The sequence below is a fragment of the Dipodomys ordii genome, unplaced genomic scaffold (assembly GCF_000151885.1).
Source record: "Dipodomys ordii isolate 6190 unplaced genomic scaffold, Dord_2.0 Scaffold56, whole genome shotgun sequence".
Classification (NCBI taxonomy): domain Eukaryota; kingdom Metazoa; phylum Chordata; class Mammalia; order Rodentia; family Heteromyidae; genus Dipodomys; species Dipodomys ordii.
Window position 1 is genome coordinate 12,539,811 of NW_012267272.1, and position 24,400 is coordinate 12,564,210.

Genomic DNA, 24,400 nt, shown 5'->3' on the forward strand with positions numbered 1-24,400 from the left:
AAATAAATTTAAGCCTAAGATCCAGTGTTGGAAAGAAAAATTAACAAAAAAACAAATAGAATTTTGTGGGTTCTAAAGAGAGATTTGAGCAAATTCAGATACTTGATGGTACTGGTTTTCCTTACTCCAAATCCTTTGAAATGTTATAGCTTTTTAGTTTCTTAACTTACTCTTTGACTTATTCATGCAAAACATTTTTTAAGCTGTTTGTTGTACCTTGTAGTGGGTTCTTGAGAATACCATAGTAAAAAAGAGATAGTCCCTGTTCCCTGTGCCCCTCACCAGTGAAGCAGGGAGTTGCAATAAGGAAGCAGGCATGGGGTAAGTGCTGAGAAGGGAATGCCCCACAAGAAGACCAAACCAAACTTCTGGGACTTGCCCATGGGTCTCACCTTGGTACAGTGTGACTGAAAGACAGCTCAGAGGGCAGGGGAGGTGCAGCAGCCAAAGGTTCTCAGAATGGAAAGGTGTATCCAGAGAAGGGTGAAGAACCTATGCTGCTATACCCAAAGGGACGAAAAGGTTTTGTAAGCAAGTGGAGACAGAGAAAGGGGTCTGATTGAACCACAGTAGATTTCTCCCCTTTACTTTTAGGATAGCAAATTATTCAGAATTAGGATAACAGTAATTTTAGACTACCTAAGAAGAGATGAAGATGCGAATGGATGGTAGCAATAGGAGAGTCTACTTTAGACTACTAAAATAGTATTCAAGTAAGAGTCAGGACAATGGTTGCAGAAAGAAAAAAACGATGGTGAACAAATGGATTTGAAGTGACTATGACAGCTAACATCAGTATTTGAATATGAAAGATGGCACCAGAATTCTTCCTGGGTTCCAGACAGGCAGATACGGGTGCTGTGCTGCTTGCTACGGGACAGAGGATTCTTCCTTGGTTGCTGGTAGAACTTAGAAAAGGAGTGTCAAGATGGGTATGAGAAAGCTCATCAAAGATAGAAGTAACTCCTCTGTTAATTGTAGTTAATTCAATTTAATTGATAATTTCCTGGCAGAGGAAAATTAAATGGGGACGGGAAGGATAGGTTTAAAAGTTGCTGTCAGGTGGCAGCACCAGACCAGACACGCTGATTGTTACCAAGTGGAGTGTCACTATGGGAAAGATCGAAACTGCATAGGGAACATTTGCAGATTGCCAAGCAGTTTGTTTCTTTACATGAGAGACAATCTTTGTGTTCAGGTTTCTCTATATTTAACATATGAACCTACCTATTTGAAATAGAATACTTTCAGGGCCAGGAAGGCTAATGTGATTTCACACAATATTGAATTTATAACTCATTATAAATGTAGAGATGATTGAGGTTTCAGGAATTTAAACAATCCATAAACCTGCCTGTTCTTCCTTAAAGGGGCCTGGGATCTCGAGGAGTTCTGTTGTGCAGTCAAGGAGAATAGGATACGCTGAGTTACTGGGTGAAATGTCTAGACTTGGATTTGCAGAGTTTAGTAATGTATACTTAAAGTTATTTCATATTCCATTTACTTCACAGTGTATTTTTCAATTTACATATTGTGGTACTGAGGATTTAACTCAGTGCTTTGGACTTGCTAGACAACTACTCTTACCACTTGAATTATTTATTTCCCCAGCCCTTTTTTGTATTGGCTTGATATATGTGTGTGCACGTGCATGCGTGTGTGCATATGTGTACCAGTTCTGAGGCTTGAACTCAGGGCCAAGGTGCTGTCTCTGAGCTTTTTTGCTCAAGGCTAGCAGTCTATCACTTGGTCACATCTCCACTTCCCACTTTTTAGAAGTTAATTAGGGATATGAAACTCATGGACTTTTCTGCCTGGACTGGCTTCAAACTGCAGTCCTCAGATCTCAGCCTCTTGAATGGTTAGGATTACAGGTGTAAGCCACTGGCTTTTTTTGGGGGTGTGGGGGGGAGAGTCAGCCCTGGGGCTTGAACTCTGGGCCTGGGCGCTGTCCCTCAGCTCTTCAGCTCAAAGCTAGCGCTCTACCATTTGAGTCACAGCGCCACTTCCGGCTTTTTCTGCTTATGTAGTGCTGAGTAATCGAATGCAGGGCCTTATGCATGAAGGTGAGCACTCTACCACTGAGCTACCTTCCCAGCCTCCACTGGGTTATTTTTAAGGTAGGGTCTGACTTTTTTTTTTTTTTTTTGTCTGTCATGGGGCCTGAACTCTGGGCCTAGGCGCTGTCTCTCAGCTATTCAGCTCAAGGCTGGCACTCTACCACTTGAGAGACAATGCCACTTGCAGCTTTTTCTGCTTATGTGGTGCTAAGGAATCGAACCCAGGGCCTCATGCATGCAAGGCAAGCACTCTCCAATGAGCAACCTTCCCAGCCCCGGTAGGGTCTGACTTTATGCTCTGGCCTGTCTCGGTTCTGATCTTCCTACTTATACTTCCTCTGTAGCTGCATAACAGGCACACACTACCACCCATCTGCTGGTTGAGATGTGTATTTCAAAACATGCCTGAGCCACAAGCTGGGGCTGGCCTAGAACCGCAATCTCCTATCTCCACCTCCTACGTACTTAGAATTACAGGACTGAACCATTGCACTTAGCCCAGTGACATTTATTCTATGAAGCCACTAAAATAAATAAATGATTATTTATACTAGAAATACTTACTAAAACCTCTAATATTTGGTGGATAGATAATCCTTAAAGTAGGTCTGGGATGTGGAACATTGAGAAGTACTAGCTTCATAGAATACTAAACACAGGAGGTCTTTTATATATGGATCCATGCCTATAGCTTTATACATTGTGTTTTGCAGTAGCTTCATACCTAGGAAAAATAGCTGCCACCGTTTGTTAAATATGTACTATGCCTTAAATGTTTACATGATCTTACCTAAACTTTACAGCAATCATTAGAGGAAAGGAACTGTCCCTATTTTGCAACTTGGAAGTTGAAGCCTAAACAAGTTAAGCCGTTTAGCCATACCTTCCTCCCAGAATCAAGGGTTGCTGTAAATCATTGTGGTCAAATCCTCTTCCAAGAAGGGAATGCCAGTCTCCCTTCGTCTTCAGTCTCTCCAGCATTTACTTTCTTGCCAAGTGCTAAGTGAAAATATTAACTAAAACGGAGAGATAACTAGTGAGACTGGGCTTCTCCTGTTTCTTAGGTGTCTGTGTTTTCTGTTGGGAATTTCCCAGGCATATCCTCTACACCTTTTTCCTTTTGAGATTGTCTACCTAATTGTTACGTTGGCCACATGATTTATTTTGCCATAACTTCAGAAGGTAAAAACGGGCAACAGAGTTTGTTGGGCTTTGCAAAGTTTTTCTCAGCTTTTGTTGTGAATGCTAATACAGATTGTAAAGTGAGTGTGTTTCCACATTGAAAGAGAGGTAATATCTGGGTTAGAGCAGTACCTGCAGATGCTCAGATTATTCCTGACAGTGTGTCACCCTATTACTTACTACCTGAAGGTTTTAGAAAGAACTCATCAGTTCTCTTTATTTCCTTTTTAGGTTTGCCTGCAATGAAATTTCATTCTTTACACTTAAAAGACATCCTTTCTGAACTGCTGTGAATAAATTTGGAATGATACTGTATATTTTCAACTAATGGAGAATTAGCCGTGTCTTGAACAAGGATTGCTGCACTGGACAACTTCAGAACCTTATTCACAATGTCATCAAACAGGAGTCAGAATCCCCATGGACTGAAGCAGATTGGCCTTGACCAGATTTGGGATGACCTCAGAGCTGGAATCCAGCAAGTATATACCAGACAAAGTATGGCGAAGTCTAGATATATGGAACTGTACACGTATCCTCCTGCTGCTGTGATTAGTTTGTTTAGAATTTTGATTGTTTCCTAATATAAATCTGAGTTACTAGTAATTTTAATCATGTTTTTTCTCTCTGTTGACCCTGTGATAGAATCAAAAAGTTCATGTTTAGCTTTGTGTTTTTTTAGCAGAGGTAAAATTGGCTGGTTAGTAATTCAAAGCAGAACTGGTCAGTAGAGTGAGCGCTAAGTATGTGTGGCTGTTTACATTTAAACAGCTGCCTCTTTATATCCATGGGTTCTGCAGTCATACATTCAATAACCACAGAGGGAAATCTCTTCACTGAGCATACTAGATTTTTATCACTCCCTAAATGGTACAATGTAACAACTTTACATAGCATTTTTTTTTTTGCTTTTTTTGGGGGGGTAGGGGGTCCAGTTGAGGGGCCTGAACTCTGGGCCTGGGCGCTGTCCCTCAGCTCTTCAGCTCAAGGCTAGCGCTCTACCACTTGAGCCACAGCTCCACTTCCGGCTTTTTTCTTTTTGCTTATGTGGTGCTGAGGAATCGAACCCAGGGCCTCAGGCATACAAGGCAAGCACTCTACCACTGAGCCACCTTCCCAGCCCCTTTACATAGCATTTATATTAGGCATTTTACGTAATAGATATGTGTGTGTCGCTTGCAGATATTACAGCTTTTTTATGATGAATTGGAGAATCACCGGATTTTTGTATTGAGAGGGACTAATACTCCTTGGACACTGAGGAATGACTAATCTAAGAATTCAGTTCCTAAGCCAAGTACCAGTCTAAGACCTGAGGATCACGGTTCAAAGCCAGCCCGGGCAGGAAAGTCCTTGAGACTCTTACTCTAGAAAACCAGAAGTGGCAGTGTGGCTCAAGTGGTAGAGCACTCGCCTTGAGCTGAAGAGCACAGGGACAGTGTCCAAGCCCAGAGTTCAAGCTCCATGACTGACAAAAAAAAAATTCAGTTCCTTAGTGTGAACTATATATTTTAAGTGCTCTGGAGTCAGATAATAGGACATTTCTGTCATTGTAGAAGTTCTGTAGGTTACAGTGGAGTAAATTAAGTTTTTGACTGCATTCGTGTTACAGAAAAGAGTTTTAAGTAGTTGTATTAGAAACAATATGGTCCACAAAGCCTAAAATACGTATAGGCCCTTAACAGGAAAGTTTGTTGACCTAGAGCAAACGTTTTACTCTCAGGGTCCTGTGTTATAAATGCAGTATTAATACAGGATCTCTCTCCTCATTGGCCCACCATGGTCTATTGTGTGCTCCGAGGCCGGGGAGGGTTGAGTGATGCCACTGCTGCTGTTACACACTCAGAGGCACACCATTTGAAGTTGTAGAGTTTCTTGGTTCCATACAAATATAAAACTGAGATTAAACTAAAGGGTCTATGGCTCAAGCAGTAGAGCAGCAGCCATGAGTAAAAAAGCTGAGCAAAGAGTTTGAGGCCCTGAGTTCAAGTTCCAGAACCAGCACAAAAAAATAGTAATAAAATAAAACTGAAAGTAAAGCTAAGCTAACTTAGTAGAGAACAGATTAAAGTGAAGATAACTTCATACAGAAGGAAGTGTTACTAATTCTAGGACTTCAGAATCTCTAGTTTAATGGAAATTTAAGTTGAAAGACATAGTACAGGGATAGTCAAATAAAGTTACATCATAGTCCATCATGCCCTCAAATTTATAAATGTTTTGTTGTTGAGTATTAGTAGCTGTTTTATTAATAAGGTACTTATATGATTAATTTATATAGTTTATAAATTCTACTTTATATGAAACCCTAAAGTTTATACATATTCATGTATGTAAATATATTTTGTACTGTATAATACTTAAAAATAACAGCTTTATTAAAAGAAGATTCACAACTGATAAAATTTATCCACTTAAAAGGTACACAGTGCCTGGGTGGTAGCTCACTCCTGTAATCCTGGCTACTCAGGAGACTGAGATCGAGGAACATGGTTCAAAGCCAGCCTGGACAGGAAAGTCCGTGAGACTTGTCTCCAATTAACCACCAAAAACCAGATGTAGCACTGGGGCTCAAGTGGTTAAGCACTCACCTTGAGCTGAAGAGCCAAGGGACAGCATCCAGGCCCAGAGTTCAAGCCCCACAACCAACCAAAAAAAAAGGGGTATCATGCAGCTAGGCACCAATGGCTCATGCCTAAAATCCTAACTACTCATAAGCCTCAGATCAGAGGATTGAGGTTCAAAGCCAGTTCAAACAGGAACATCCATGAGACTCTTATCTCCAGAGAGTTAACCACCATAAAAGCCAGAAGTGGAGCTATGGCTCAAGTGGTATAGTACAGTAATTTTCAGTATATTTGCAGTTATATAATCATTACTGTCTAACTTTAGGATGTTTTTATTACCCCCCAAAAGATACCCTTGTACCAATTAGCAAGGAAATTCCCATGTTAATTCCCCTCACCACAAATCCTGGCAACCACTAACCTAGTTTCTGTTTGAATTTGCAGACAGAATTGAAAAATAGGAGGTTTCCTGTCAGTTACTTTCATTTAGTATGTTCTCAAGCTTCCTCATTGGAAAAATGTATCAAAACTTCATTGTGACTTCATTGTATGGATATATTACATTTTGCTCATCCATCCCTCAGTAATACCTCTGAGTTGTTTTCCTTTATTGGCTGTTAAGATTACTGTTGGGAGGCTGGGTGCTGGTGACTCATGGCTATAAATGCTAGCTTCTCAGGAGGCAGAGATCTGAGGATCATGGTTTGAAGCCAGCCCACGCAGGAAAGTCTATTAGACTCTTAATTCCAAATAACCACCAGGAAAAAAAAAAAAAGTAAACCCAGAAGTGGAGCTGGGGCTCAAGAATACTGTTATAACATGGTGTACTAGTCAAGTGGCTGGAAAATTCTCCCTTCTCTTGGATAAATGCCTGAGGTTTGGAATTGCTGAGTCAGGGACACTTTTAATAAAGATGGAGTCTGCCAAGTGTGGATCATCTTCCCTCAGGGTTCTGGCCAGCTGGATATAACTGGTTTTGATTTTTTTTTTCTTTTGTAAATTTTGTTAACAAGTAGACTTGAAAGCTCTGATTTTAGTGTTGAGTCTTGACACTTGTTGGGATCATAGGAAACTTCGTTGCTGATTAGTCTGTGCGGAATTTTTGGTTAGAGACAGTGTCAGGATCTCATTCTGCAGCCCAGGCTGAACTACCACTTCCTATCCTGCTGCCTCACCCTCCTGAGTGCTAGGTTATAGGCATGTGCCACTGCTCCTGGCCCTGGGAAATTTGTTAATATATAATTTCTCACTAAATCAGCTTAGTCTTTTTCTGTTTTTGGGTGTAGAGACTTTGTGTTCTAGCAGATACTACTGAGTTCTTTTATTCTACAAGGGACCATGCTGTGTGTCTATTCATACATACAACTTCAGTGTTTTAGTACTGCCACTCAAATTGGGTATTCCTTTTTCTTTCCATTCTTATCTGAGAAGGCAACAACTTCATGTATTAAAATTGGAGAATCTAGGGGCTGGGAAGGTGGCTCAGTGGTAGAGTGCTTGTCTAGCATGCATGAGGCCCTGGGTTCAATTTCTCCGTAGCACATAAGCAGAAAAAGCCAGAAGTGGCACTGTGGCTCAAGTGGTAGAGTCATAGCCTTGAGCTAAATTGCTGAGGGACAGCGCCCAGGCCCAGAATTCAAGCCCCATGACTAACAACAACAACAAAAATGTAGAATCTAACCAAGTGGAAAATCTAATTCTTCAGTATTTCTAAAATAGTAGCTACTCTTTGAGTCCTATACATCAGACACTGTGCTAGAAGCCATGCACCTCTCACATAAGGCCTATTAGCATGAGAGTTGGTGGTATAATCTTCATCTATTGATGTTGGAAAATCTTCAGTAATGAGTCTTGAGTATTTTCTAGAGAAACAACATACTTCTACTTGCAAAACAAATGTTCCTAGAGCATTTAGGGACCTCTCAAAATTGTTTTTGTTATAACAGGAAGAGGGTTATTAAGCATTTTTCTTGATTTTTCTTGATTTTTTTTTCAACTCAAAATGGTAAGAGAGAAAGGAGTGGAGAAAAGGGAGAAAATAGCCCAAAGCATCTATAAAACAAAAGATGGGCTTTCATTAACTTTGTTTCTAGCCCTCTCCTCAAAACTCAGAGGGTTTCTGCTAAAGAGCCTTAAATCCTCGCACCTGTCTTGTCCATTCAGCACTTCCTACCAGCATTCGCCTCTAGTTTTCTATCATATCTTATGCATATACAGTTACAATTCAGTATAGTAGATGTATGTTCAATGTAGGTAGGTGAATAACAGTAGTTCCTTTGTGAACTTGAAATGAGTACAGAATATCCCCCGCCCCTTTTTGAAATTGTGGGGCTTGATGCTATCCCTAAACTCTTTTGCTCAAAGCTAGCACTCTTATCACTCTGAGCCACATCTCCACTTCTGGTTTTCTGGTGGAAGATAAGAGTCTTGGGCTTTCCTTCCTGGGCTGGCTTTGAACCGTGATCCTCAGATCTCAGCCTCCTGAGTAGCTAGGATCACAGGCGTGAGCCACCAGCACCAGGCTGAAATCTCTTGTCTTTTTATTGATACCATTTTATTTCATGTGATATACTGGGTCCAGAAAATAAACAGCTAAGTGAAGAGGGCTCAAAGGGGTGCAGGGTAGTGTGAGCCCTGCCTTGCTTGGCAAAGCATCAGGCCCATCTGTTTTTGCGCATTATGTCAAGCAGTCATGTACCTTGGAGCTATAATTTTAGTTTCTCTTCAAATTATTTAAACTTCCATGTCAAGGGAACTTCCTCTCACTCAGAGGATAAAAGTATCCAAAATTTATTTTTGCTGGGGTCCAGTGGCTCACATGTATAACCCTAACTATTCAGGATTGAAATTCAAAGCCAGCAGGGAAAAAAAAAAGTCCATGAGACTCCATCTCCAATTAACTAGCAAAACAAAGGTGGGCTAGAAGTGTGGTCAGGTGGTGGAGTGGAACCTGTGAACAGGCAAGTGCAAGGCACTAGGTTCAAGCCTCCAGAACCACAGCCAACCAGCTCACTGCCAACATCAGTAGCTAGAGTCACAGGTTTTTCTCTATAGCTCAACATTTGCAGAGACACCACTAGTGTGTTCTCTGTACTGCCACTCTGTTTACTTAGAGTTTCAGAAAGAAAAGCACAACTTGGCAAAAACAGGTTTTAGAGCTCAAAGTCAGGTGCAATAACTAAAAAAACCCACTGTTACTCTTGATCCACATTTCAGTAAAGGCCTTTCAATGTAGAAGAGAAAGACTTCTCCATTCAGAAATTGGGTTTTCTTTTCATCCTTATTAAACCGAGAGCAACATTTCATTGTTCAGTATTATCACATGTGTAAACTGGGATTAAAGAAATCACAGGAAACATCTTCAATCTTCAGCTGTTCCCTCCAGGTCATCAATTCTTTTTCAGACAGGCATGGCACTACTTCAGAGGTCATATAAGAGGGCAGTGAAGATTATAACTACACAAAAAGATAAATGAGGTAGAGAAATGAAAGCTTTACCCAGATTTGCTATTGCACCTCCATATAGACAGTCTTTATAACTACTTGGTCAAAGTCTCACTAAGGAGTCTTTCTTTTAATGTGAACCTGTGGTAGCAGACATGCCCTGCCGTGAATTTCTCTTCAACAGAGTAGGCACAGGCAATGAAACTTAATCACCTGAGGCTCCCCAATCCCTGCCTGGGTTTATGTCTTCTGTTTTTCTTTTTCCTGAATACATTGTCATGAACTTTGAACTTTCTGTTTTGTCTCTACATAGTGCTATGAATGAAAGTCGTTTCTTCAGTCTATTTTTCTAAAGACCCCTTTTCCCCACCAATGCTATAATGGTCTCATTCATTTTTCCTAGCCTTGCCTTCACATCTCATAGTAAGTTGTAGCACAGTATATTCTATACACAGTCCTCTGTTCTTCTGTACTGTGGTTTGTGATGACTTAGAGGTAAGGGCGCTTTTTATCCAGTCAGTGGGCTGAGCTCTTGCCTGCCTGCAGCACACACTGTGCAGACAACATGTCAGGACTTGCTGATACCAGCTGTTGCTGCACACCTGCCAAGTTCAGTCACATCACGACGGCTGCTGTTATCAGCTCTCGGTTCCCTTGGCCTTTTCAGCTGTAGGCACTCTGGGTGTAGTTTTCTAGGTGACAGATTTCCTACTTCTGCCTGCCTGATACCAACCTATTTCCTTTGTAGAAAAATCAGACCTCATAAAAAAGCAGATCAAGTAGAAGGAATAACAGATGATGATGATTTGGAATAGCATATACCCAACAAACATATTTGAATCTTAGATCTTTTACTCTTCAACTTTGCTCATCTAGGCAAACTACCATTTTCATCTGTATACATTCATCCACACTTTTAAAATAAGGCTGTAAAGAACATAACTAGTAAATAATCATGCTCCAGTGGCTCATAGTTGTAGCCACTCAGGACACTGAGATGTAGAGGAATGTGATTCAAGGCCAACTTGGTCAAAAAAGTTTACTAGACTCCCAACTCCAACCAGCAAAAAAGCAGGACTGGAGATGTGGCTCAAATGGTAGAGTGCTATGTTAGTAAGCATAAGCCCTACGTTCAAACCCCAGTGCCAGCAAAAAGGGGGAAAACACATACATACACATATATACTAAGGGTCACTGATTTATTTATTTTTAATTTTGCTTAGTCTGCAGCATGCCTCTTCCCCCACACACAAAAAAAGCGACTGAGAAATTGTGCATCCATTTTGGAACAAGAGCCCACATAAGTTACTGTGGCAGTAATCTTGTTTCTCTTCTGATTCTTCCTCCTGTTGCCTGGTTCACAGAAGGTGCCCTCAGTGCAAGACAGCTCCAGCAGGGACCCTGTCACATCAGCTTGTCCCAACCAAGCACAAAAAACATGGCACTTCTAGTATGACAGGGAAGTGGTAGGGCCTGCCCCAGAGACTGAACTGTGCCCGGCTCTGACAAGGATCCACCCGCTCAAAAAGCATGTCCCACGTCCCGTGTGACATGACCCTGGCAGACCTCTAGGAGACCGCCATCACCACTCAGCCTTTCAGGTTGGCTCTCCCTGGCCAAAACATTCAAGAATTATAATGAAGTCCATTGCAGTTGAAGGAAAAAGGGGGAGAAACAAGAAGCATAGAAAAAGAATTAAAATATTGAATGCAAAGGATGATGGAGGCTAATTTATATAACATTACAAAACAGCCTTGTTATAAAATCAAACTATCCCATTAGAGACTATCACATTCAATTTTTTAAGTGGTAATTATGTTTTAGTAGTTTTCAGTATACATACCAAAACATAGAATTATGATTAAAAAGAGAGACCAAAGATATTTGGGGAAAATTCTAACCAAAAGATAGGTATAAACTACATCAATATGAAATACAATAGGATGCTAAAGCAGGGTTGTTAGGGATAAATACAACTACCTCCTAATGGTAAAAATCCCAAGGCATCAGGAACATCATTCCAAATTTAAATTGATATTGTCTTGAAATATAGGAGGGGTGCTACCAAATTATTGGTCAGTCTTAACTAAGAAGAAATCACTTTCCCACAATAGTTTTACTATTGTGGAACATCATGTAAAGAGAATAATAATGTGTCTGATTTTTTTCATCCACTATGTTTATGAGATTCATTATGTGCGTACCAGTTCACTTTTTAAAATTACTTTTTCGAAGTGATGATGTTTGGTGCTCCTGTCACTAATTTCTGAGCAGGGTTTTGTTCATTGTGCAGGAAATGAGCAGACAGTGATCCAAACAATTGAAATTGTATTGAAAGCATGATGAATCACAGAACATATGTGGATGAGGTCAAATGCAACGAAAACATTGGTACACTGTTACCAGCGGTGTCGCCTCTTTGCAGAATAAATCTGACAAGTGTCATAAAGATATGCTGGTAACTCGTACCTGTGTTGCAAGCGGACATGTTAATAATGTGTGCAACTTTCTGAAAAAAAATTAGTACCTGCTAAAATGATGTCTAGCAACATCCATCATCAAGAGAATAGAGACATTATTGTAAATACTGGTACACAGCATATTACGTACATCTGCAGTTCTCTAGTCACCAGAACAATAACAGGAAACTTGTTAATCTGAACATATAAAATGTGCAAAACAGTACATTTCACATATGTGTCAGGTAAAATATAAACACATTCCTGGGAATTGGGGATATTTGCCCATAGGGTAAGAGAAAGGAGGAGGAGAGTTAGGAAGCCATACATTAAACCTGTAATTTTCCCTAAAAAGTTTAGGGAGAACTAAGTGTTGGTGGCTTGTGCCTGGCATCCTAGATACTCAGGAGGCTGGAACCTGAAGGGTTGTGTTTCAGACATCCCTGACAGGGAAGTCCATAAGACTTATCTCCACTTAACTACCAAAAAGCTAGAAATGGAGCTATAACTGAACAGTTCCCAGATCCTGAGTTCAAGCCCCATGAACAACACACACACACACACACAAAAAAGAAAAGAAAAGAAAGTTGAGGGAGAAGTAGCTACATGGAATAAGATGGGACAGCTGTGGAAGTTGGATGTTTTGTTAGGTTGACCACTAATTTATCTTTATGTTTTGGATTATCTGCTGATATGCTTTGGTCATGTTTCCATAGAAATTGATTTTTTTCATATTGTTTTAAATTAACCTTAATTAGTCTGATATGTGAATACTTTTATCAGCAACTACAGTACTTCCCAGCCCAAACTGCCTTAATTTATTAATGATAGTAAGATAGTTTTTAATGTAGTCAGAATTTCAAATTATGTATTTCTGTGATTTTTTTCCTTAAAAGGGTTTCTCTAAACTAAGAACAAGTAAGTACTCCTTCCTGATTTATGGTTTCAGTTGTATCTTTATCTTTAATCACTCATAATTATATTTAATATTTTTTTAATCTCACTTATTAACATACCACCTATTGATTTGAAGTGCCTTTATATAGTACATTCTTAAGTACAGAGAATAATGTTTTTGTTGATACATGTTTATTGCTTTTTGAGTATCATTTCTTTCTACTACATTTCTCCAAATAATAATAATAATACATGCAGATGAGTTGATATTTAAAGCTTATGGGCATAGAAAGCAAGGGAGGAAGGGTAATTAAATGCAATTATGCTATTCAGTATACACTATGTGGACAATGACTTATGTAACTTGTGGGTCGAGATGGGAGAGGGAAATGGGGAAAAGAGAAGGAAGGTTTGTTCAAAAAAGAAATGTACTTATGAAATGGTAATCCCTCTGTATGACAATAATAACAATAAGATTATATTTTAAAAAAAAACAAAGGTTATAACAGGATATAGAGTAGACATGTTAGCATGTAAAAGGCCCTGGGTTGCATTCTAAGCACTGCAAAACGTGGGCCCTGGAAAAGGAGCAGCTGGCTCTACCCTTTGCTGTTTCATTGTTATTTACACACCTTTCTTAGTAACATTGATCAAATCTGTTTTAAACATCTGTGACTATTGTAGTCTGTAGACAGGACCTGTCCAGCTGGCATGCTCTTCATCTTCAAAATGGAAAACCATTTAAAACTAAAAAAATTTAGTTTTAGTATACATTCTGAAAAACTAGTTTATGACTATTGTTATCTATTGTTTATTAGTTTTTTGTTGGTGGTGGTGGTGGTGGGGCTTGAGTGCTATCCCTGAGCTCTTGTGCTCAAGGCTAGTGCTCTACTACTTTGAGCCACAGCTCCATGTCCAGTTTTCTGTTGGTTAATTGGAAGTAAGAGTCTCATGGACTTTACTACCTTGGCTGGCTTTGAACTACGAGCCTCAGATATCAGCCTTCTGAGTAGCTAGGTTAACCAGTGTAAGCTACTAGCACCTGGCACCTTTTTGTGAAGTAAATATTACAATTGCTTTTTTATTTTTCATTCTCAAACTTTCTTGAAGTTTCCAGATGCCCAGTCAAAGTCCAGGTTTTCTTGCTGTTCTTCTTCCTGATACATTCTTTTCCAGGCTTGTAGACATACTTGTAAATGGAGCTGCTAGCTTTCAGCTTTATTTATTTTTAATTATTCTTAGTTTGTGGTGTGGGACGGGGAGGGGTAGTGAGGCTTGAACTCTGGGCCTGAGTGCTGTCCCTGAGTCTCTTCAGTTCAAGGTGAGTGCTCTACCACTTGAACCACAGTGCCACTTCCGGTAGTTAATTGGGGATAAGAGTCTCACTGACTTTGTTGCCCAAGCTGACTTTGAACCCCTATCCTCAGATTTCAGCTTCTGAGTAGGATTACAGGTGTGAGCCACCAACACCCACCTTACCTTTCAGCTTTATTGATAGTATGAGTAGGATCTTTTTTCCATTCTGGTTTTTGACAAATTCTGTCTATATTGGGAGTGTATTGACATAGAAACATGCTCATATTGATCACTGTTGCCATTGTGTTGCATATTAATTTCTTTAACTTCTCCAAGTCATGTTTATAACTACTGTACTAGTGTACACCAGTCCAATCAAGCACGGGGGGCTGGAGTCCCTCCTTCCAAGTCGAAAAAGGGGCAGACACCTGGAGGAGCTCAGTTTGTTGGGTTGGAGCTGTACAAACGACTCAAGGAATTTTTGAAGAATTACTTGACAAATCTTCTTAAGGTAAGATGATTTGTATCTCTATTTAGCATAGGATGGAATGTTTAAAAAGTAGCCATTCTTATACCTTAACAGCTAAATCTTTCACTTGGCTTGATCACTGTTTCACTTGAACATGTGCTTGGAGATGGTTGAATATTGCATAGTGTTTTACCTATTATGAAAAAAACCATATACTATATTCTGTTCTTTTTTTGGGGGGTGGAGGGGTCCGGTAGTGGGGCCTGAACTCTGGGCCTGGGCGCTATCCCTCAGCTCTTCAAGCACTCTACCACTTGAGCCACAGCGTCACTTCGGCTTTTTTCTTTTTGCTTATGTGGTGCTGAGGAATCGAACCTAGGGCCTCATGCATGCAAGGCAAGCGCTCTACCACTGAGCCACCTTCCCAGCCCCTATATTCTGTTCTTTTACTCAGTGAAATTAAACACTTGATAACTTTATATCATAGTATTATCTTTTTCTTCTTAGCTAATTTATGACTGATGTTAAGATTGAGTATTTTTATTTGCAGCATATGATTATATACTCAGATTACTCACTTTGAGTCTAATGTGGTATTTGTTCTTCTTCAAGATCCATAAATAAGAGTATAACTCTATTATAGAGCATTACCTAGCATGTTCAAGGCCCTGGGTTCCATCCATCCCCAGCACTGCCTTCTCCAAAGAAAAAAAAAAAAGGAAGCAAGAAAGAAAGGTGTAAAAAATTCCAAGATTATTTTAGCCATCATGTTGTCATATGTAATATAGCTGCTTTACAGTCACAAAATATATTTCGAACTGCTACCATAAACTAGTCTGGATGTCTCTACAAATATTCATGTCCTTTGAGTAGGGAGCTCTTCTGCTGTAAGCCTTTGCTTGGACAGCAGGAGGGGTCTTTTCCCTTTCACCTTTGCTCTTTTCTTCAGTGTCCATACTCTGTAACAAAGACAGTGTGATACTTGACATCAGCTACTGTAGGCAGGCAACTCCTTCATCTATTCTGTGCATCTGTTAGTCAGTGAGCAAAGACTTCTCTGGAGTTCTCAGAGACTTCCTTGAATATGGCCAGGATTATATATTTTATTTTAGCTAGTCCTGGGGCTTGACCTATAGGGCTAGGCACTGTCCCTGATCTTTTTGCTAAAGGTTCTACCACTTGAGCCACAGCACCACTTCCAGCTTTTGCTGAGTAGTTCATTGGAGAAAAATGTCTCACAGATTTTCCTGCCCAGACTGGCTTCGAACTGTGATCCTCAGATCTCAGCCTCCTGAGTAGCTAGGATTATAGGTGTAAGCCACCAGCACCCAGCATGGCAGAAATTATATGCAAAAAAGTCATCATGCTGCAGATTGCTTTCCTTAATTATTTTATAAGCTAATTAAGAACACATCATCCTAACAGACCATAGTTGATTGGCACAGATTGTGAGTAGTATAGTATGACTTTCATACTCCTCAGTGTTTGAGGCCGCCATTGTGTTCATGATGTCCTTGGTATTTACAACTCTTTATAAATAACACATCATATTTACTGTTTGGTACCAAAGTGAAGGAACAGTGTATTGTGCTGTATAAAAATGAGATTGTCCGAGCTGGGTGCCGGTAGCTCACACCTATAATCCAAGTTACTCAGGAGGTTGAGATCTGAGGATAGTGGTTCAAAGCCAGCCAGGGCAGGAAAGTCTGTGAGACTCTTAACCTCCAATTAACCACCAAAAAAGCTGAAAATGGAGATGTGGCTCAAGTGGTTGAGCACTAGCTGTAGGCAAAAGAATCTCAGTGAATGAGTTCAAGCACTAGGACTGGCACAAAGAACAAATAAAAATTAAAACATGAGATAGCCAGGCCATCAATGATGTGTTTGCATTTTTTAAAAAGGCTATACCATCATCTAGAGCAGTTTGGCTTACATCTTAAAGGTCATTTCATGATATTCAAATGAACAAAAATTTGGTGTGTTGGATATGATCATATTTTTACACGGATGAATGAGTCACTTGAGGTCCTAATTTGTAGAGCTTCAATTCTGCAGACCTGTGGCTCTTTATCTTTTTCTTTCTTTGTTGGTTGTGGGGCTTGAGCTCAGGGCCTGGGTACTGTCCTTAAGCTTTTTCACTTAAGGCTAATGCTTTACTACTTTGAGCCATAGCTCCACTTCCAGTTTTCTGGTGGTGAAGTGGACATAAGAGTCTTGTAGAGTTACTACCCAAGCTGGCTTTGAACTGTAATCCTCAGATCTCAGCCTCCTGAGCAGCTAGGAATACAGCTGTGAGCTACCAGTGCCCATCTACCTTTGGCTCTTTTTAAAATCAGGACATACTTTGTAGATGCCATTAGTACCTAGGAAAAATTTCAAGTTCATTTTCTCCATTTAGAAATTTGAGGTTTAATTGTAGAAATCTCAATAAGTTTAATGATCTTGATAAGTATAGTTTTTGTCATGTAAAGGAGATATTGTACCATTGTATTCATTTTGTTTTTATAAAATGAAACATACATAGATTTATCTTTTTATGACTTTTTAGTAAATTTAGCTGGGCACCAGTAGCTTACACCTGTAATCCTAGCTGCTCAGGAGGCTGAGATCTGTTAATTGCCATTCGAAGCCAGCCCAGGCAGAAAAGTTCTTATAATATTGTTATCTCCAGTAAACTACTCAAAAAGAAAAGTACAAATGGTGCTGTGGGTCAAGTGGTAGCATGCTAGTTTTGAACACAAAAGCAGGGATAGGACCCAGACCATGAGTTCAAGCCCCAGTCAGCAAAAAAAAAAAAAATTTAAAATTGGGATATGTTAGTGACATCTGTTACACCTAAAGACATTATTGTATGTCATTAACTTTTATCTTTAATGTATTACATGACAAAGTCATTACAGTTTTGGGACTTATTTTTAGGATGGAGAGGATTTGATGGATGAGAGCGTACTGAAATTCTATACCCAGCAGTGGGAAGACTACCGATTCTCCAGCAAAGTACTAAATGGAATCTGTGCCTACCTCAATAGACATTGGGTCCGCCGTGAATGTGATGAAGGACGGAAAGGAATATATGAAATCTATTCGGTAAGCTTTCTTTTTTAATAGTTCAGATGTGACTTTCTTAGTGACATATTATCTTTCAGTAAAGGGATCTAAGCCATTGTTTCACTGTTCTCATAGTAATTATCTATAAATGGTTATCTTTCAGTAAAGGAATCTAAGCCATTCCACTGTTTTCATAGTAATTATCTATAAATGGTTATTAAATATTCAGGCTAGGAAAGTTGAAGGGTGGAAAACTGGAATTCTACAATACTCCTGTACTTTCATGTGCCTTTTTTTTTTTCTTTCTTATTTTTATGTGTGGGGTTTAAACTCAGGGCCTAGGCACTGTCTCTGAGCTTTTTTACTTAAGGCTAGCCCTCTACCACTTGAACCACAGATCCACTTTGGCTTTTTGGTGGTTAATTAGAGGTAAAAATCTCAAGGACTTTCTTGCCTCAGCTGCCTTCCATCCATTATCCTCAGATCTCAGCTCCCTGAGTAGCTAGGATTGCAGGCATAAGCCCCTGGTGGGCCCAGCTGTGTTTATTTTTTAAAAGTGTTATCTGTAACTTGATTTTATATATATATATATATATATATATACAGTATATAATATACAGTACTCATGGTTGGCCTGGAACTGCCTGAGTTTCAACACTGGAATCCTGAATCCTGACCGTGACTGGCAAGTCAGTTACCTGAGACTTCACTGAGGCTTTCAAAACTTACAGCATCAATATGACCTGGTACAAATTCTCAGACTTCATCCTAGACTTAATTAGATACGCTATAGAGAGGCAGAAGAACTCTGTTTTGTTTGCGTGTTTGCTTTAGTACTGGGAGTTGAACTCAGTGCATCAGGCTTGTTTATTCAGCTGGTGCTCTATCACTTGAGCCACACCTCCAGCCCAACTTTTTGCTGGTTATTTTGGAAATGTCCTCAGACATTTCTACCCAGACTGGCTTAAAAACCTCAATACTTCTGGTCTTATTCTACTCAGTAACTAGGATTACAGACATGAGCCACTGACACCTGGCTCCAAAAATCTGTTTTTAAAAGTTTCCTAAACGATTCTCAGGAACATACAAATCTAAGAACCATTGTGGTAGAGCTGGTAAGAGAGAACTTGTTGAAAGCAAGCTGTCTGTCCACTTACAATTGTGCTGTCAGAGAAACAGGTAGTGTTTGGGGGCTGCTGCCCTTAAAATGCCAAAATTTACATAATGAAACCTCTTCCTTATCCAAGATTACTGCTGTTACCACAGTGTTGCCATACAGTTTTATGGTAGTTAATTGGAGTCTCCTAACTTTCCTGCTTGGGCTGGCTTTGCACCAGGATACTCAGATCTCAGCTTCCTGAGTAGCTAGATTACAGGCATAAGTCACCTTCACCTGGCTTAACTTACCTGCTCCACATTCCTTTCCTCCCCACGCCCCCTTCTCCCCCCAGTGGAGTTTGAATTCAGGGCCTTCTGCTTACCAGGCAGTTACTTTCTCTGTCTCTTGAGCCACACTCTAGCCCTTTTTGCTTTGGATATTTTTTGAATAGGGTCTTCACTTCTTGACCCAGCCAGCCTGGACCACTATCTTACTATTTATGCTTCCCCTGGGGCTGGGTGACAGGCCTAGCATTTTATTCACTGAGGTGGGGGGGGGTCCGGTCGTGGGGCCTGACCTCCGGGCCTGGGCGCTGTCCCTCAGCGCTTCAGCTCAAGGCGAGCGCTCTACCACTGGAGCCACAGCGCCACTTCTGGCTTTTTTCTTTTTGCTTATGTGGTGCTGAGGAATCGAACCCAGGGCCTCAGGCATGCAAGGCAAGCGCTCTACCACTGAGCCACCTTCCCACCCAAGGGTCTCTTAACTTTTTTTACCTGCTGGCCTTGAACTTCAGTCTTCCTGATCTCCGTTTCTCAAGTAGCTAGGATTGTGAGCCTGAGCACCAGGCCTGCCCTGACATATTGTTTATGTTTATATTTATATCCTGTACCACAACTGTTGCTTCCTAGTGGCAATTTGTTACCGAGTTAGACTTTCAACAAAGCTTTAGGTTTTTTTGAAATTTTTACGTTTCCCTTTTTTAAAAATGTGTTTTTATAGTTGACAAAAATAATGTGTATTTATCGTGTACAGCATGTTGGAAGTGTGTGTGGTGGAATAGCAGGTGTGCTTCACCTTGGCGAAGATGCCTTCTAGAGGCTGAGTTGGCATGGTCCGGTTGGTCGCCATTGAGAAGCCCACTTTGATCCAAAGTCCTGTGCGAACCCAGCAGCACCGCAGACTCCCAAATTGTTTGTCTGTCTTTTTCTTTTCTTTCCTTTTCTTTTCTTATTGTGAAAATACTGTATAGAGAGAGGGGTTACAATTACATGGGCAAGATAATGAGTACATTTCTTATCAAGCATTATTGCCTCCTCCTTTGTTTCCCCTCCCCATCCCTTCCCATCTCCCATCTTCCCCCCACACCCCCCCCATCCCAACCAATTCAGATTTAAATACTCTCTGCATCCTCTCTGCATCTGTGGCTACTGTTCAGAAACACCACCTAAGTTCTAGCCAAGGCCAGTCAGCTTCTCCACCTGGAAAGTGCTCCACAGGGAGCCTGCTGAGCCGCACAGTGTGGATGGCACTTGGGACAGTGCCAGAGTCTCCAGAAAATGGGCAATTTTGTCATAAAATCATTTCACAACAAATTAGGGAGATCCTTCCTCCCCTCCCCCACAACGATGTTGTAGCTTTCTAGCTATAGAAAGTTGCTGGTTTCCTCTCATTAAGTAGAGGACGTAAATTAAATTTCTTTTAAGTATACTAGTTCTTTGTTAGAAGTCAGTGACAGGATAACATTTTCCTTGTTGTCTCACTCCCAGCTGAGGGGGGCTGAAGAGTCCAGGGGTAGCCGCTAAGACTCCGTATAGAGAAAGAGGGGACGGAGCACCACCTACCCCAGGTGGCATTGTCCTGTGGAACAGTCTTGTGGAAGGTGCTACTACAGCACCTTCCAAACATCATAGCACAAAATTCAATAAAATCTTATTTTTTGTTCTGATGTTGGCCTTGAACTACACATGGTTTTATGTTGAAATTCTGCATCCATGCTGTTTATTTGGTGAAGATATCACTTTGAAAGTTCTTTATAGGTATTAAATTTACATATCATCTTTTCATAAGGGTATAATCCTTATAAATCCAGTTTTATCTCTAGTTAAATTTAGGGACCATAAGAATGGTAACAATTAGGCTTAAATGATTTTTCTCAGCAGGCTTTTCTTGTTGTTGGGTTTTGCCAGTCCTGGGGCTTGAACTCAGTGCCTGGGAACTGTCCTTGAGCTTCTTTTGCTCAGAGCTAGCGTTCTACCACTTGAGCCACAGCACCACTTCCAGCTTTTTCTGGTTTTGTGTTACTGAGGAATTGAATGCAGGGCTTCATGCTTGCTAGGCAAGCACTCTACCACTGAGCCACATTCCCAGCTCCCTAGGTATTTTCTATTAAACTTAAAAACTTGAATATTGTTTGAATGGACAAGTTCTTTTCCCAACAGTTTTAAAGTTATGTTAAGCATGACCATACCCTTTTGTAATTCCAGTGCTCCACAGACTGAGGCAGAAAATCATGACTTGCTACTTAGCTAATCCCTGCCTATCACAAACAAACACATTACCTAATTAATCAATGGGGAAGTCATGTATGGAATCTAACACTTTCTTTTAGAGAGCATGTTTATAATAATTAGTTTTGGCATTACTCCTGTGGGAAGTTTAGGGAAATGGAAAAATATAACATGATAATAGGTAATATTCAATTTATACATGTGTCTCAGACACAAACACAAGTACAGTGGGAAGTCTAAATAATTATGTACAATACTGTACACATTTAAAGCATGGTTTATATTTACTTGGCTTACACAAGTATATAAAAACTTCACAGGACTTCAAATTTTTTAATAATCTGTGATTTCTCTTACTGAGTTTTAAGAAGCTATGGTAATAAATGAAATTAGTTGTTATCAAGTGTATTACCTCAAAAATTAAATTTGTTTGGTCCAGGGAACAAATTTATACATGAAGCTACTATTATCCTTTAAGCTGACAGGAAAGTTCTTAAATCAGAGGGTTTTTGGGTATCATTACTGTTAAAGGGTGAGTTGATAAACATCTGCATTTCTATACTGCTTGAAGTAGTCAACCTCAAGACCAACACTCTGATTTCATTCTGATGATACATTTTTACTAAGTTATAGTCTACAAATTTTATAAAATTTAGGATTTAAGCCAGGTGCCAGTAGCTCATGCCAGTAATCCTAGCTACTCAGGAGACTGAGAGCCAAGGATCATGGTTCAAAGTCAGAAGTGGCCTTGTGGCTCAAATGGTAGAGCACTCACCTTGGGACAGCGCCCAGGCCCAGAGTTCAAGCCCCAGGATCATGGGAGAAAAAAATTAAGATTTAAGTTATTTTCTATTAGTCTTGATGAAAACATAGATTTTTTAATACTTTTCTCTTTTCATCCAGCTTGCATTGGTGACCTGGAGAGATTGTCTGTTCAGGCCATTGAATAAACAGGTACCTACTTGTGTGCATATGTGCATTCATGTGTGTGCATGGGTACATTCGCATAGGCACTTGTCCATGCATGCATTCCTCTGTGTGTGCATACCTGTGTGTGTGAGTGTGTTTTGCTTTTAGAATCTCTTCCGACTTTCATCACATAGCTTTCATCTTCCTCAGTCTTTGGAATGTTTAAGGGCTGTATAGTCACTGTGCTCTGCAATCTATATCTTACATTTTCCTGTGTTTTTTCTAAAGGTAACAAATGCTGTCTTAAAACTGATTGAAAAAGAAAGAAATGGTGAAACCATCAATACAAGACTGATTAGTGGAGTTGTACAATCTTACGGTAAATAATTTCCCTTTAATTTATTCAGCTTTCATATCACATGGAAATTGTAACAATGTCCTAACATATTTATGTTAAAACATTTTACTAGAATTTGCTAGCATTTACAAATACCTATCATTTTCTTTAGGTCAGTGATTTTAATCAGATTTTGTCCATCATAAAAGTTGTTTTAACATTGTGCCTTAAGGACATTTTTAATGAAAAAGAAATTTGAATTCTTTTCTTTTCTAGTCATATAAAATATGATAGAGTTATTTAGCTATTGTTAACCAGAAATCTATATCAGCTTGAAAAATTGAGATTGTATTTCTTTGAAAGCTTAAAATTGAAAATTTTAACTAGTTTTGGAAATGTTTAAATTCTCTGAACTTCCTGATAATTTTGAAGATATCTGGCCATAAGTCAGAATTATTTGTGTTTTATATATCTTGAATTTTTCACTTTTACTGAAACAAGTGTACTTTAATACTAGCAACTAAGAGTGACCTTGTACCCTCCATTTCACACTGACCTTTACACATAACTAACTGAATGCTACACCTAAGTATTTTCTGTGAAATATAACAAAAAATAGGGTAATTGAAATATAGCTCATATTTATTTCTAGTGGAATTGGGGCTGAATGAAGATGATGCATTTGCAAAGGGCCCTACGTTAACAGTGTATAAAGAATCCTTTGAATCTCAATTTTTGGCTGACACAGAGAGATTTTATACCAGAGAGAGTACTGAATTCTTGCAGCAGAACCCAGTTACTGAATATATGAAAAAGGTAAGCGTGACTATAGTACATAAAGTAGACTTAAGTTAAATAGTTATTGCTCCTCAATAAGTTCTTGGGCTCAAGACCATGTGTGGGCACCACAGTCAGGCAGCTTTGTTAGCAAGCACAGGCACTTTTCTTCTCCAGGGAACTTTTGTAAGTTGATCTGGTAATCACAACTGAGTGTTCCTGTGACTGTCCTAATGAAAAACTCTTGATAGCTGCATGCCTTGTGTATTTTGAAGTGTCTCTTCTGGAATGTGGATCTATGTGTAATGGATGTCAGTCTTCCATGTCAGTGAGAAACAAGATTTGTAGTAAGGGACAGGTCCTTTTGCAACAGAAGGACCTAAATGTTGATTTGGGGGAGAATAAGATCCAAGATAGAGCCATATGTCATACATTCCTTTTGTACTGGGTGATGCTCCCATGAAGTTCTAGAAGGATTATTCTTTATTCTCTTTCCCAAAAATTGTATTCTGGATATAGGCTCTGGGGAATGACCAGATCAGAAGTCAATACACTTTCCTTTCCACAGAGCCAGGTAGTAAATACATTAGGCTTTGCAAGCTGTCTTTGCTTTCTGCTACAACTAATTCCACTCTGCCATGAGATAAAAGTTAATTTTCAAAATAAAAATTACAAAAATAGGCAGCAGAATTTGATGTACAGGCTTATAGTTTGCTGACCCCTGACCTAGAAGTACTAGATATCTAGGTAATCTGACTCGTGCTAAGTCTGATATCTGCTTTTCCTTTCTTTCCTACTCCTTTGTAGATCTAGTGAATGAACTGCAGAGATAGAAAGTAAAAGCACCCGATCTGTTCCTGTTGCATAAAATCTACCCAGTTTGTGATTTGGGAGACAGTGTTTGTAAGTAGGGCTTCTAAGTTTAAAGTGAAAGTCCTCTACAAAGTTTGGTATCTCAAAATCTAACAAATGGAACTATGCTTAGACTAGTAATAGTTCTTTGTGTATATTTTGGGTTGATTTTGTATGCTGACTGAAACCTAAGAAGTTCATTCAGAGTTTCAGACAACTGCCCAACAAATGGACTTTTGAACATTATCTGTTTAGAATCGTAGCATCTCTTGTGGCAATGTAGTTTTCATAAGCAGGTTTCTTGTTGAATTCTGCCATCCGTGGTGATTTTTTTTTAATTTAATTTGATTTTATTTGTGAACATACTGTACAGAGGGGTTACAATTACATGGGCAGGATAATGCGTACATTTCTTACCAAACATTGCATCCTCCTCCTTTGTTTACCCTTCACATCCCTTCCCAGCCTCCCCCCTCCCCCCCAATCCCAATCCTTCT

General features: G+C 39.7%; 1 protein-coding gene across 1 annotated transcript in view; it reads left to right on the top strand.

Annotated features, from left to right (window-relative positions):
* Positions 1–24,400, top strand: part of Cul1 (cullin 1) — a 66,109-nt gene that overhangs the window by 10,918 nt on the left and 30,791 nt on the right. Inside the window, exons 2-7 of the mRNA XM_013021688.1 lie at positions 3,474–3,774; positions 14,242–14,416; positions 17,294–17,461; positions 21,932–21,982; positions 22,226–22,316; positions 22,927–23,090. Coding sequence (XP_012877142.1) covers positions 3,635–3,774; positions 14,242–14,416; positions 17,294–17,461; positions 21,932–21,982; positions 22,226–22,316; positions 22,927–23,090 — 789 coding nt within the window. The 5' untranslated portion in view covers positions 3,474–3,634. The remainder of the gene's footprint in view (positions 1–3,473; positions 3,775–14,241; positions 14,417–17,293; positions 17,462–21,931; positions 21,983–22,225; positions 22,317–22,926; positions 23,091–24,400) is intronic.